Below are 15308 nucleotides of genomic sequence, written 5' to 3'. Positions count from 1 at the left end.
TTGCGATGTATTGGAACAACTATTATGGGGTTTTACTTCATCCTCCCAGTTTTCTAATTTGTTAGGTTTTTTGGAGGGGGGAAGGAAAAGAGAAGGAAGGAAGGGAGAATAACTATGTGTGGTATGCACGCACATATTTGTTTTATTAATGGACTATGAATGCATGTAATTGAAGTATTGTTAGCATCCTGCAATGAATGAACGTTGTTATTGGACATCTGCCACCCACACAGAGTGTGTGATCAATTTCTATATTTCCACGGTGTAATAAAATTTTGTGAGTTGCCAAAATGGAAGAATATTAAACAATAGTGAAAGATGTGTATACTTTTTCTTTGCGCACAAATATTGCCATTCCCTAAATCCCCTTCCCCTTTTTCATCAAGGTGACAACCTTCTATTTTTATGCATAAAAATGAACTTAAAATGAGTTATTCAGTACACCTACCTAGATAATATGGCAAAAAAAAGGAATTATCAGCATCGCCCCCCATTCGGCAGAAAAAAGAACGTCGAAACGAATTATAAAAAGGGGGGATTTTATTTTTCACAAAATTATAAAGAACAAAAGGGATTCTATGGAATCCATTTACTTCAGCTCATAAGACCTGAATTCTATCATTTAGCTTAATTTTCCCTTGGGGGGCATCGCTCGTAGAAATTTTTGTTATTACCACACATAACAAAAAAACTGTGAAGGGATCCTTCTTTACATTTATTTCATTCATATTCATAAGTTATAAATTTTCAGAAACTTCAGTTGTGTAATAGGGACAAAATATAAAAACGTACCTAGCACGCACACAGAGTGACTAATTATTTCATATTTTATTGTGTGAAAACATTTATTAGTTGCCAAAATGGGAAAATAAAGTTGGGATGATCGGAAAGAGCGCGCACACTAGTGTACTTATCACAACACAGAATTATGCTTACTAAAAGTTTCCCATTAAAAATAGAATTGTTCGCAAGTTGCGCACAAAATAGGTGGATTGAAATTTTATAGTTGTAAAAGTCCAAATATAAAATTTTTAACGGAAGTTGTGCACAAAAAAAGTGGATTGAAATTCCAGTGCCAAGGTCCGAATAAAATTTTTTAGGGAGAGGTAACACATAGAAAAAGGGGGGAGACACACATAATTCGCATGGTTATGCCAAATATTATAATGCGACGCTTTAAATCTGTTATATTTTCTGTGGTACACATTTGTGTGAAAATACAAGCGCACAGCTTGTAAAATTTGCATATATATGTGCATGCTTGTAAGTTCGCGCATATGCTTTTTTTTTCGCAATTTTTTCTGTGTGACAAATTTATATTAGGGTAATTCTTTTTTTTTGGACAATTTCTTTTTTTACAATTTTTTTTGTGTGACAAATTTATTTTAGAGCATTTTTTTTTTTTTAGCTAATTTTATACCTAAATTACGATAAACACACAAGGAATGAAACGCAGTTTCCTTCTCTTTTATGCAGGGATGATTGTTATTTATATTTTATGTGAACTGTACATCTAAAAGATGTGTAACATAAAAAAGAAGGGGGAACCACTGCGGATCCTCGCGAACCCGCGCACAATTTGAAACACACTTTTCAAATATCCATAATTATAACTTAAAAGAGAAAATTATTAAGGTAAGAAAAGTTATTCAGGTAAGGAAAATATGAAAATAAAAACTTGGAACAAAATAAATGAATATTTTAAATATTCAGTAAAAAATTTTACCAACAGGTCAGAATAATGTGAGAATTTGTTTTTGCCTCATATTGACGACACAAGAACATGTAGCAATTTAGTACAAAACAAAAAAAAAGAATTAAAGGAAAGAAGGAATATCATTCTACCCTTATACAGTACGGACCTTGGGATTATTTATGTCCCTCCAGAGAGCACCCATTCATTCAATGTTACATTACAATATGTTACATTCCAATGTTTGTTTTACATGTTATGATAACCTACCATCCCACGACCCCCCGCGTTATTATTTCTTCTTCCACTGATCTGTCTTGTGTTGTATGCACCAGGGCCCAGGGTGGAATTTTCTGTTGGACCTATTGTGGAAGTGTCCGTTGAATCGTACCTTGAATCGTTTTCTGTTAGAGTATCAATGTCACCCCCGATTGATCTTCTTCTTCTATTACTTCTTCCTCCATTTCCAGAAGTGTGCTTACTAAACCAAGAAGACCATGGTTTATACTGAAGGGAAGGAAAGAAGGAATAAAATGAAGGAAGGGTCTAAGGAAGAAAGGTCCAAAGAGAAGGAAGGAAGGGTCTAAGGAGGAAAGGAAGGAAGGAGGAGGAAGGAAGGTTGTTAAGTGGGTGGTAGGTCGGTTGTTAGGGTGGTGGATGGTGGAAGGAAGGTTGTTGTTGGTCGTAGGTGGAAGGGAAGGTTGTTTAGGGTGGTGGATGGTGGAAGGAATGTTGTTAGGTGGGTGGTAGGTGGAAGGAATAAAGGGTCTAAGGAGAAGGAAAGGAGGTCTAAGGAAGGAAAGGAAAGAAGGAGATCTAAAGGAATGAATGAAAAGAGTGTCTAAGGAAGGAAAGTGAGGATAGACGGAACTGTAATTTTAATATTTCAATTTTAATTGTATATTATTACCTTATATAGTAGGAAAGGAACTACCGTTGCTGCTAGTGTGGTGATGATAGACGTGATGCTTGCTGTGGTAGTGGTGGAACGTAACTTTTCCTCTGCTGCCAAGGATGCTTCTTGTGCGTCAGCTGTTGCAGTTGCTCGCGCAGATGCTAATTCAATTTTTGAATTACAGTATGAGTTTAAGAATTCCGCTGCATCACAATATACCCTATACTGTGCTTTAAATTTTTTACAGTATTCATCACTGTCATATTTTTTCTCACAACTTTGTTTCACAGCCTTGCACACTGTAGATACATTGAGACGGTAACTTATCCAATGACTATTACAATTAGGATCATCTTTCTCAAGTAAATCTTTTTCTATGGTATTATAGTCGAAAGAATAATCGAATAGGGTTTTCCTCTGTTTGACAGTTCTTTCGTCAGTACCTTCGTATTTAATGTTACATTTCGTCCCATAGGAAAGAGTACTCAGCGTACTGTAAATTTTATCCAAAAGGTTTGACAATGTATGACCACCTAAGTTGTTCCAGAATGTATCTCCCACCCAGTAATAAAAGAAATCACAGGGTATATTATTATAATTCAGGCCTGCATTCATCGAGCATGCGTGACAATAGGCTCTCCTAATTTTTTTTTCTTTATCATTAACTTGATGATGCCCTTTCAATGCAGTCTCCAATTTACGCTCTAAATCTGGATGATTTCCAACAGATGTATCACACATTTCCTGATCTCTATTGAACCTACCATAATATCCGGTTTCGGAAGGTAAACTCCCCCAATGCAGTTCCTGCACATATAGTTCCGGGAAAGTGGAATATATGAATATATACATCCATGTATTTCTGAAATTTTTTATTCCATTATACGGTATGTATAGAAAGTATTATATGTGGACACATTATATGTGCTTTTGTTCATATTGCAAAAAGAAAGAAGGAAAGGAGCAACGCCCAATATTATATTTCCTTACCTCCCCTGACATGGTTTATAAGTGTATATTTTTCTGTTGTATATGGTGAACACTTTTTTTTTGGGGGGGTTGCTTATATATATTTATTCACTCCTTATAAAGGAGGTATGAATATTGTGCACGTTCGATAGTGGTTTTTGATGAATATTGAAAATTTTTGCACTTTTTATTCTGTGTGTGAAAAATCATACGTACACATATTACACTTCTAATTTCTTCCAAAAGTAACAGAAAACAGATTGTGCATACACATGTACATCAAAATCATTATATATGCGCGACTAATAGTACAAAGTAAGAACAAATGTATTGAGTAAACAGAATAAGAAAAAAAAAGAAGAAATGGTTAAGTTTTTTTATATATTCTAAACATATATCAATTATATTATTCAAATGTGTAAAACTACTTCAGAACACTGTATTATTATACACATACTTCCTCTAATGTACACATATGGTGAGGGAGGGGGCGGGGGAGAGCACAATTTTTTTTTTTTAAGTAGGAAAATTTGAGCATGTATTCTATTCATATTATGTTCTACTATTGTTAAAAAAGAATTATTAATAATTTCTTAATGTACGTAGTGTAGTATAGTTCATATATACGGATCACTTACCCCTCTCCTTCCTTATGGAAATGTGTACATGTGTTATTAATATTTACTAAAAGTAGCTTAGCTTATAAATCGAATGAGTTAATTATGTATAACAAGGATGGGATGGTGTGTTGCTGAATATTAGTATACAAAAATGTGCATATTGATGGAAGGAGAGGAAGAAAGAATGTGCTCTTCTGCATGCTTATATATATGCATGATCTGCATATATGAAATGTGCACTATACATGTACATATGTGTATATAATGTGTCATTGTTGCTTTTAAAAATTAAAGTATATTATGAGATAGTGTAGTAGTTGAATGTGCACTCTTCTGTAATCATTAGATTTGGGTGCAAATTTTCTTACAAACTTCTTTTGAATGAATATATATAAACAATCCTTCTAACATATAAATTCCACATTATATACATATATACATATACAAAGAAGTGTATATATTTGAACAGGAAGAGCAGCAACACAACACAGTACAACACAACCCTTTTTATATAACATATATATAAAAATTCACATTATATATATATATATACAAGAACTACAAAAGAGAAGAAAAATATATACAACAACACAACACAACCTGTGAACATAAAATTCACGACATATAAAAATATAAACAATAACACATCTTAACATAAAATTCATAATATAGAAGGAAATATATACATTTGTTCGCATGAACCATGGAACCGGCACCACCATCCTTGGTTTGTTCTTTCACTTCTCTTAATATACATAATTACATGCTAAATGTACAATAATCCATGTATAATACAATAAATTTAGGAATGTAAGAAATACACATAGGGACATATATCCATGTATCTTCCTCTTTCCTGCCTTCTACAAATTTGTAGAAACCGAATATAAAGAATTTACCGTCAAAGTCTAAATTCTATGATAAATGTAGTAATCCAAAAAACGGATGTGTAAGTTATAGTGAACGGCCCGAAGGTTGGGATAATATATTAAATGGTCCACTAAATAGGTACGAAGGCCTTAAGACTTCTGGGAGCATGTTCATGAATGCTTATTGTTATGCATGCACATTGAAAAAGGGGAACCCATCCGATAATGCACCTTGCTACCTTTTCTATTATTGGCTGGGAGATAAATTCCTCCAGAACCCAGATTGCAAGGATTTGGAGGACCTCCTGAATAAAATTTACGGTACTCTAAATAGTGTGCTCACTGAAAGTAAGTGTACAATTAAATACAAAGATGTATCCTGGGATGTTTTCAAAGAGAGGAAAACAATATTCGAATTCTGGTATAACCAAAATGATTTACGGGAATTACTGAAGGATGGGGTGTCCAAATGTAAGAGTGAACATAAGGAACACATAGAAAATGCTTTTTCAGCTTATTTTGCTGTAAGTGCACACTGTACAGCCACTCCCAATAATGATTACTGTAAACAATTTTGGGAACCGGAGAAAGCAGGAATTCTGGCGAAACTGCTAAAATTACAATGTGAATCGGACACTAAACTACAAATAGAAAAAGAAGCAAATGAGACATGTTCCCAACAAAAGGATCAACTAAGAAGAGAAAAGGACCATGCAACACAAGCAGCATCCACCGCAATGGACGAAGCGGTCCGTGCAGCTAAAACAACGTCCTCCCTTTCTTCCATTTTCGGTACATTAACAGCAACAGCTATACCTGTCCTCTTATATAAAGTAAGTAATAGTAGCAATAAAAAATAAGAACTAAAATATTAACAGTATAACTAATATACACCCCTAAACAACCTTCCCTTCCACCTACGACCAACAACAACCTTCCTTCCACCATCCACCACCCTAACAACTTTCCTTCCACCAACCTAACAACCTTCCTTCCTCCTCCTTCCTTCCTTTCCTCCTTAGACCCTTCCTTCCTTCTCTTTGGACCTTCCTTCCTTAGACCCTTCCTTCATTTTATTCCTTCTTTCCTTCCCTTCAGTATAAACCATGGTCTTCTTGGTTTAGTAAGCACACTTCTGGAAATGGAGCAAGGAGCAACAGAAGAAGGAGAAGATCTGCCACGGGCAATATTGATGCATTCACAGAAAGTACCTCAACATATGATTCGACGGACACGTCCACAATAGATGGAACAGTACGCTCTGCTGCTGAATACACAAGACCGTCTACCGGGGGAGGGAGAACAAGGCCGTCTACCAGAGAAAAGGAAAGAGAAGCAAATAATAGTACGTCGGGTCACCAGAACAATATAAGTTACGGTCAGATGTAACAACTACAATGCAACCTGGATGGGGAGGGATGTTTCCTTCCCTTCCCTGCCCCCCTTCGGAGGAAGGGAGGATGGACATAAATGACCACGCAAAATTCATACAATGTAAGAAGCAAAAATGACCATTTTTCTTTTTTTTGCCTTTCCTTCTTTTTTTACCTTTCTTTTTTTTCCTTCCTTCTTTTCTTCATATTTTATTCTTTCTCTTTCCTTTTCATTTGTAAGTTTGAATAAGCACGTAAGGAAAGAATAGTTCCAACGCGGATGCGGAAAAAGATCCTGACCTCTTTTCAAAGAAATATTCATGTATTTTAAAAAACAAAAAAAAAAATATTATGAAGTTAAAAAATTTCATAACAGCATGAATAGGCATTTTTTATTTCTTCAATAAAGAAGAAATTTTACCAAAAAAAACAAAATAATGTGAAAAAAAATTTTTTTCCGCTTATATTGACCACACATCCAATTGCGCACTTTCATGCAATACAAAAAAAAAAAAAAGAAAAATATTTACTACACCCTAAACCCTAAACTCAGAATCAGAACTTGAAACATGTTCCCTCAGGAAACACTTTCCTTGGAACAAAGTTTTCCTCCCTAAACCCGGAATCTGAACTTGGAACCTCTTCCTTAGAAACAACTTCCGTAGGAAGAAAGTCTTCTTCCCTAAACTCGGAATCGGAACATGGAACCTGCTCCTTAGGAACAAAGTCTTCCTTCCCTAAAACCCGGAATCTAAACTTGGAACACCTTCCTTAAGAACTTCTTCCGTAGGAACAAAGTCTTCTTCCCGAAACCCGGAATCTGAACTTCGGACTTGTTCCTTAGGAACATTTTTCCTTAAGAACAAAGTCCTCTTCCCTAAATCCGAAATCTGAACTTGGAACCTGTTTCTCAGGAACTTCTTCCATAGGAACATTTTCTTCGTTCATAAATTCACTTCCCATAAATTCTTGAACCAATATTTCAAAAAAGTCTTCCTTCGTCGAATGTAGGTCCCCTTTTTGACATTCCTTTAAGACGTCTAAATGAATATCAATAATCATGCGGCGACATACACCACCACGACGACCAGGAACCCGTTTTTTCATCCTTCTCTTTGGTGTTGATCTTGGTTTTCGCTGCTTTACTAAGGTATATGCATGTGCAGCATCATCCTGGTCGTCCACAGGATCAAGGAGTTGTTCTTCCAAAGCTGGAGGACCACGTACTTGATAAGCTCTTCTGTAACGTTTTCTTCTCTTACCAAAAGAAGCAAAATACTAAAAACAAATAAGGATAGTGTTTTTTAGGGTGTGAAATTTTTGTTCACGCAACAGTAGTTACTACTACACATCCCTAAAATGCGAAATCCTACATCCACACACCCTAAAATGCGAAATCCTACATCCACACACCCTAAAATGCGAAATCCTACATCCACACACCCTAAAATGCGAAATCCTACATCCACACACCCTAAAATGCGAAATCCTACGCGTACACACCCCTAAAATGTAAAATCCTACACATACAAACCATAAAATACGAAATCCTACACACACATCCCTAAAATGACAAATCCTATACACACATCCCTAAAATGACAAATCCTATACACACACCCTAAAATGCGAAATCCTACACACATCCTAAATGTGAAATCCTACACATACAAACCTTAAAATACGAAATCCTACACACACATCCCTAAAATGACAAATCCTATACACACACCCTAAAATGCGAAATCTTACAGCTATATCCCTAAAATGCGAAATGTTACACCCTTACCCAGTTATTTATTCACGTTAATTTTTTTTTTTTTACCCCCGCCTCATTTTGAGTATATTCTTTCATGCAGTTATTCATAAATACAAATAAAAGGAAAAACAGACAAAAAAAAAAGAGAAGGAAAGGAAGGAAAGAGAAGAAAAGAGAAAGAAAAGTAACAAAGAAAAGAGAAGAAAAAAGGAGAAAAAAAGGGCAGTGGGAAAAATGAAAGAAATGTCACTTTGTTCCCTTCCACACTGTATAAACTGCATGAATTGCACAATCATTTATGTACCTTAAAAGGGGGACAAGGTATATTTTTTATAATTAATAAAAGAGAGACGTTCCTTCCCTGGATGTTACGTACGCTGATACCCTATATTTTGGTGACCTGGCATATTTCTTGCTCTTGTTCTCCCTCCCCCGGTAGACGGTCTTGTGTATTCAGCAGCAGAGCGTACTGTTCCATCTATTGTGGACGTGTCCGTCGAATCATATGTTGAGGTACTTTCTGTGAATGCATCAATATTGCCCGTGGCAGATCTTCTCCTTCTTCTGTTGCTCCTTGCTCCATTTCCAGAAGTGTGCTTACTAAACCAAGAAGACCATGGTTTATACTGAAGGGAAGGAAAGAAGGAATAAAATGAAGGAAGGGTCTAAGGAAGGAAGGTCCAAAGAGAAGGAAGGAAGGGTCTAAGGAGGAAAGGAAGGAAGGAGGAGGAAGGAAGGTTGTTAGGTTGGTGGAAGGAAAGTTGTTAGGGTGGTGGATGGTGGAAGGAAGGTTGTTGTTGGTCGTAGGTGGAAGGGAAGGTTGTTAGGGTGGGGGATGGTGGAAGGAAGGTTGTGTTAGGGGTGGTAGTCGGGTCGAAGGTTCTTAGGGTTGGAAGGAAGGTTGTTAAATGATTCAATTTTTTTTATTTTTAAAATTTTTGGATTCTTACTTTGTATAATAAGAAAGGGGCACCTATGGTTGCTAAGGTGCCAATGATAGATGAGATGGAAGAGGTGGTGGTAGCAGAACGAACAGCTTCGTCTTTTGCTAAGGATGCTGCTGTTTGTGCTGCAGCTGCTTCCTGCTCCAGTTTTGATACGCGTTCCCGTTGGCCCTGTAATTGTTCCCTCAGGCGGTCAATTTCTGTATCCTTCTCTTTTATTGTTCCTTTTTCCAACGTAGATATTTTAGTACATGTCCATTGTAATAGGTTCGCTATATCACAATATGCGTCATATTTATCCTTGAAGTCGTTACAATATTGGTCATCTGATTTCTTGTTCCTTACTTTGCAATCATTTTGTACATCCTTACATGCTTCTATAACGTCCTCCCGGTAACCCGACCATTGGTCATTACTACAATCTGGGTTACTATTAAGTAAATCCCCTTCTATCTTATTATAATCGTTATAATATTCGAATATTGTTTTCCTATTATTGAGAAGTTTCCTATCAACCTCCTCGTATTTAACTTCGCACTTCTTTCCCTTGAAATGTGCCCCTAGCGCATTGTAAATTTTATTCATAAGGTCTGACAATTTTTCTCTATTTCCTGGGTTCCAGTAATTATGTCCCAACCAATAATAAAACAAATAACAGGGTGCATCACCCCAGCTTCCCAACCGCTTCCTTTCACATGCGGTACAATAGGCATTCATAATTTTCTTCGTTTCATTGGGTTCTCTTGAATACTGCCCTAGTTTGCTCTTTAATGTAACCCCTAACTCCTGAGCACTCTTACCATTGCTACTACAGTCGTCTTTACTATCATCATCAAAGGCCCTATAGAACAGGCTGTATGAAGTTAATTGACTTAAAAGTGGGTTCTGCGAATATATAGGTGGCAGAAGGAGGAGGAAGAGAGAGTGTGGAATGTGAGGAATATATATATACATACACATACATACTTCTATGTGTTCACACATTCTTTTATTTCATTACATCATATATAAAATATTATATGTTCATTATGCGGTCGTCCATATAGAAAGGAAGGAAGAAGAAAGTGGAAGGGAGAGTGGAATATATATATGGACATATATATGTAGAGATATATACGTACATATATATATACTTATATACATATGTAGGTCCATGTACTCATATACATATATATATATACACATATATATGTATATATGTGTATATGTATATATTCATTATGAATGTAGGAGGTGGAGTGGAAGTAACCCCCTTCCCATAGACCTCCCTTCCTTCCAATATTCTATATTACCTGTGCCATGGTTCCTGTATGTGTAATCCGTATATAATAAAAAAATTTTCAGAGGTTGTTTGTACTTTCTTAAGGGGATTGTGTGTATGCACTTCATACAGTACAAAATAATGAACATTAACGAACAGATATCGCGTTTTTGTTCTTTTAACAATACACATATTCCTCATTTTTCAAGGAATAATTATACACAATGCATATGTGTGAGTATCAAAATCATTACATATGTACACGTGCACATAATTAAAGGTAAGAACGAGCGTACGAATGAATAAAGCCCCCCAAAAAGGAAGTTGCACAATGGAATAGAAGGAGAAAGAGCAGCAGAAGGAAGGAAAGGAGCTGTAGGAGGGAGGAAAGGAAAGGAGAAACTCTTTTGAGCTTCTCTTTCCACTTTCCCTTTCCCTTACTCCCAATTTTAATTTATTTTCAAACCATTATTAACCCTCCCTAACCCTACTAAACTTCTGAAAAAATGAATTAAGATAAAAAGAAGAAATGAGCACTTTAACATATAAAGTGCAATATGCACATAAAAAAAAAAGGAGAGAAGAATCTCAAATAATATAATGTGTATACATTCCATACGAATTACTCATAGTTCACTCATCTGAAAGGGATAAGATAAGGAGGGGGAGTAGAATGGAATTATAATTATAAAACGATCATGAATGGAAAGAGGGGAAAATGTGTACACTGCAACATATTCTTATATGGGGAATGCGTACATATTTTTTCTTCTCCTCATTCATATATGATAATTACAATTATTTATAACGTACGCCTGTATATTTATAAGTGTATACATTCCACTTACTACATATGAATAAATATATACACATTCCGCAGAAGGAAAAGAGATGAGGAGCGCTTTGTTTATATGTATGAACTGTATACAATGTATATGTGCACGTATTAAGGGAAAAATTCTCCTTAAAAATTCCCTTAATGATTCTTTTTCTCCTTAATGATTTTTTTTTCTAATAATAATAGAAGGGAAACATGAACTTACAATATATCACATGCTTAAAATGTTCATTTTAAAAGGGGAAAAGAATTGCATTCTTATATTTAGTTAATAACTGGGAAGCACATGCCTACATAATAATGGTACAATGTTCTTCATAGAACTATGAACAGTTGTGCATAGTGTAATAGTACAGTGAGTAAATAAAGAACGTGTGTAAAAAAGTGTATATTCCCCTCTCATTTTTTTTTAACTTCTTTTTTGGTCTCTACTTCTCTGTCATTCTAAATATACATTTGTTTATATATTTATGCATTATACATATATATATATGTAGTGATTCTGATACGTATACGTACACATATGTATAGTGTGCTATCACTACTATTATTATTCGAAAAAAATTAGAAGTGTAAAATGTGTACGTATGGTTTTCACACAGAGAATGCAAAAAGTGCAAAAATTTGACACATATTCATAATCATACTCATTTACAATCATTATAGAATAAGCAGAATATTCATACTTCCTTTGTTCCTTCTCTTTTGTTTTTTTTTCGAATATATATATATAGAGGAACAGTTTTTAATATAAATTCACATTATACACACATAGAAGCACATATATATCAAAACATGGCAGCAGCAGTGGTAAGGGGGAATATTGGGTGGAGGAAAGGAGTGAAGGAAATTAAAAAATATATATATATAAAAAGAAATACGACTGTCTCTATACATATATATATATATATGTATATAGATATGTGCATTCCACTTTGCGACAACTATATATTTATAGACTCTTTTCGTGAAGAGTTTACCTTCCTATAAAGGGTTCTATAGTGAATTCGACTGCACCACAGAGACAGATAGAAGTGAATGTGTGGAGGGTATAAAGGATGCTCTGAATACAGATACTAGTGGAGGAAGTTATTTTGACAAAGTTAATAGAGCAGTATGCTATGTATCCGCAATGTATAAGCACCAAAAGAATACTTATCCCAGTAAACGCTGTGGCTTTTTATATTATTGGATAGGGGATATGTTATCTAAGAATCATGCACTAACCAAATTCGGGTTTACCCTACATGCTATTTGCAATGCTATAAATAATACATATAAGCAACATGGATGTGAAATTAACTGTGCACCCATTGGTGAAGACGAGTTCAAAGAGAGAAAAATAATATATGATTTCGCCCATGACTTCAGCAATATAAAAGAATATCTACAATACTATAGTAATAACCACAATACGGACTTCAACACTTACATCAAGGAAGTTCAAGCGGCCACTAAATTTATGGATGCCAAGTGTGGCGGCACCGAGGGTGGATACTGTAATCAATTTTGGCCAAATCATAAGACAGACATCCTACAGAAACTGTCAGACTTGAAATCAGAAATAAAATCTAGAGAGCAACGTACAGCGGAGGCAGCACAAGGAGCAGCCTCTACAGCAGAAGCAAACCTACGTCAAGCCGTCCGTGGTGCCACCACCACCACGGCTCTTTCTTCCATCTTTGGTACCTTCACCCTTACCACTGTTGTTCCTTTCTTATTATATAAGGTAATATAATAGGTACAATTATAATTACAATTATAGTTAAAATTGAAATATTAAAAATATAACACCCCTAACAACCCACCTACCACCACACTAACAACCCACCTACCACCACACTAACAACCCACCTACCACCACACTAACAACCCACCTACCACCAACACCCCTAACTCCATCATTCTAAAACACCTAGCACCATTCTAACACACCTAACATCATCATTCTAACACCCCTAACAACCTTCCTTCCCTTTAGTATAAACCATGGTCTTCTTGGTTTGGTAACCATTCTGGAAATGGAAGGAGCGGAAGAAATAATAGAAGAAGAAGATCAACGATTGGACACGACCTTGATACATTAACGGAAAGCATTTCAACAGAGAACAATTCCATACTGGACTCCACAACAGCGGATGATTCCACCACACTACGCTCTGCTGCATATACAAGGCCGTCTACCCACAGAGAAGGAGAAGGAAGGGCATCCGCTATAAGAACAAATAGTAATACACTCAGCCGCCAGAATGTAGGTTATGGTCGCATGTAACATCAGGAAGGGAAAGGGATGGGGGATTGTTCTTCTTTCCCTTCCCATCCCCCTTCGGAGGAAGGGAGGAGCAATAAATAAATAACCACGCACAGTTCATATACAGTGTGGAAAGATGGAATGCTCCTTATTTTTTATACTCCCCTTTTTTTTTTTTTACTTTCTTCTCTTTCTTCCTTCTTTCTCCTTAAATTTTCCTTTTTTTTTTTTTTTTTTTTGCGTCCGGCGGCACATATACTCCGCAACTGGAAATGGCAACCATTTGGGAACGCTGTAGACTTCCTATGTTGGACCGCGCACAGAGGACCACTTTTTCCCCTTGTCTTGCATGTGTCCAACACCGAAAACGTCGTTAACAAGAACAACATCGTCATCTGCGGAGGATGCTTCAACAGTAAAAGCAGGTGGCCGAGGGAGGGAGGGAGGGCGCCGTAGGCACCCTTCCTTCTCCTTCCCCAGTTGTTAGCAACAAGCTTAACCCTTCCCATCTCCTAACCCCATACCTTCCTACCATTCCCGTTTTCATTGGTACTTCTGTCATAAGTTATCTCCTTTGGAAGGTAAGAGAAGAACAAAAGAAGGAATAAAAAAAAAACAAGGAAAGAAAGGACGCAAGAAAGAAGGAATAAGAAGGAAAGAATGAATAAGGAGGTTGAAGGAAAGAAGGAAAGGAAGGAAAGAAGAAATGAGGAAAGGAAAGAAGGAATAACGAAAGAAGGAAGGAAAGGAGATCTAAGGAAGGAAGGGTCTAAGGAAGGAATGGTCTAAGGAAGGAAGGGTTTTAAGGGATGGGGAAGGAAAAAAGAGAGGGAAGGGTTAGCTCAAAATGGCACACAATGCACATTCCTCATATAAATAAGCTAAAATAATGCTCATCAGAAAAAAAAAAAATAAAATAAAGAAAAGAGCATTATTATTATAACTAAACCATCATAAATATACATGAAAAAAAGGAGAGAAGAAAAAGAATTTACACTTTTAAGGAAAGGGAAGGAAGAGGAATTCTTCATTTTAGGAGGGAATGGAAGGGATGAATAAAAGAAAATTACATCTTTTAAAGGAAAAAGGAGGAAGTAAAATTTTCACTTTAGGGTGAGAAGGGAAGAAAAGGAATTTTTCATTTTAGGAAAAACGGAAAGAAAAGGAATTCTTCATTTTAGCAGGAAGGAAAGAGAAGAATTCTTCATTTTAGAAGGGAAAGGAAGAGGTATTTTTCAGTTTAGGAAAGGAAAGGAGAAAGGAAGGAAAACAATTCTTGCTTTTAGAACGAAAGGAAGTGGAAAGAAAAGGAATTCCTCCTTTTAGGGGGAAAGGAAGAAGGGGTACATATAGCTCAAAAATAGTATATAATGTATATTTAATATATAAATGAACTATTTAATATATATTCGTTAAAGAGATAAGAGGGTGAAAGGGAAGATAAAGGAATACTCTCTGTATGCATAAACTTTAATATAGGTTCTAATAAAATTATAATTAACACTCCCTCCCCTTCTGAAATAGCAATAAAACTGGCATTAATAACACATGGTTACATATTTTGTTGGAAATAAGTTTCCTTCCTCTATATATGTGTGTGCGCAGTATATAAACTGTATGATAAAAATAATAATGTAATGTTCTTCAAATGAAATGAACTTAGGATACTAATAATGTAACTAGTAAAGGGATGTATGTCAAATTTTAAATGTTCCCTTCCTTTTTCATTGTGTACATTGTGCACATAGTGTACATAGTGACTTCACACATTCTACATGTATAATATGTACAACATATGTGTACATCCCATGAACTATGAGCATAACCATCCTAAAA

General features: G+C 35.7%; 4 protein-coding genes across 4 annotated transcripts in view; 2 read left to right on the top strand and 2 right to left on the bottom strand.

Annotated features, from left to right (window-relative positions):
• Positions 1-1942: 1942 nt before the first annotated feature.
• Positions 1943-3203, bottom strand: PCOAH_00048960 (KIR-like protein; the record flags this gene model as incomplete). Its single annotated transcript, XM_020061679.1, has 2 exons — positions 1943-2200; positions 2604-3203. The coding sequence occupies 2 exons, from the start codon at positions 3201-3203 to the stop codon at positions 1943-1945; spliced, it is 858 nt and encodes a 285-aa protein (XP_019917224.1).
• Positions 3204-4880: 1677 nt separating this feature from the next.
• Positions 4881-6435, top strand: PCOAH_00048950 (KIR protein; the record flags this gene model as incomplete). The annotated part of the gene is made up of 3 exons (XM_020061678.1): positions 4881-4904; positions 5055-5879; positions 6145-6435. 3 exons carry the CDS (start codon positions 4881-4883, stop codon positions 6433-6435), a joined length of 1140 nt encoding a protein of 379 aa, XP_019917325.1.
• An 824-nt stretch (positions 6436-7259) lies between these two features.
• On the bottom strand, positions 7260-10423 carry PCOAH_00048940 (KIR protein; the record flags this gene model as incomplete). Its single annotated transcript, XM_020061677.1, has 4 exons — positions 7260-7697; positions 8649-8804; positions 9129-10007; positions 10415-10423. 4 exons carry the CDS (start codon positions 10421-10423, stop codon positions 7260-7262), a joined length of 1482 nt encoding a protein of 493 aa, XP_019917427.1.
• Positions 10424-12016: 1593 nt separating this feature from the next.
• PCOAH_00048900 (KIR protein) overlaps positions 12017-15308 on the top strand; it is a gene marked incomplete at both ends in the record, with an annotated part of 44805 nt that continues 41513 nt past the window's right edge. The window contains 2 exons of the mRNA XM_020061673.1: positions 12017-12031; positions 12180-12950. Of these exons, the coding sequence (XP_019917384.1) occupies positions 12017-12031; positions 12180-12950 (786 nt within the window). The remainder of the gene's footprint in view (positions 12032-12179; positions 12951-15308) is intronic.

This window comes from Plasmodium coatneyi, chromosome 13, assembly GCF_001680005.1.
Source record: "Plasmodium coatneyi strain Hackeri chromosome 13, complete sequence".
NCBI classification, from domain to species: Eukaryota; Apicomplexa; class Aconoidasida; order Haemosporida; family Plasmodiidae; genus Plasmodium; species Plasmodium coatneyi.
This window is presented reverse-complemented; position numbering and strand designations above follow the sequence as displayed.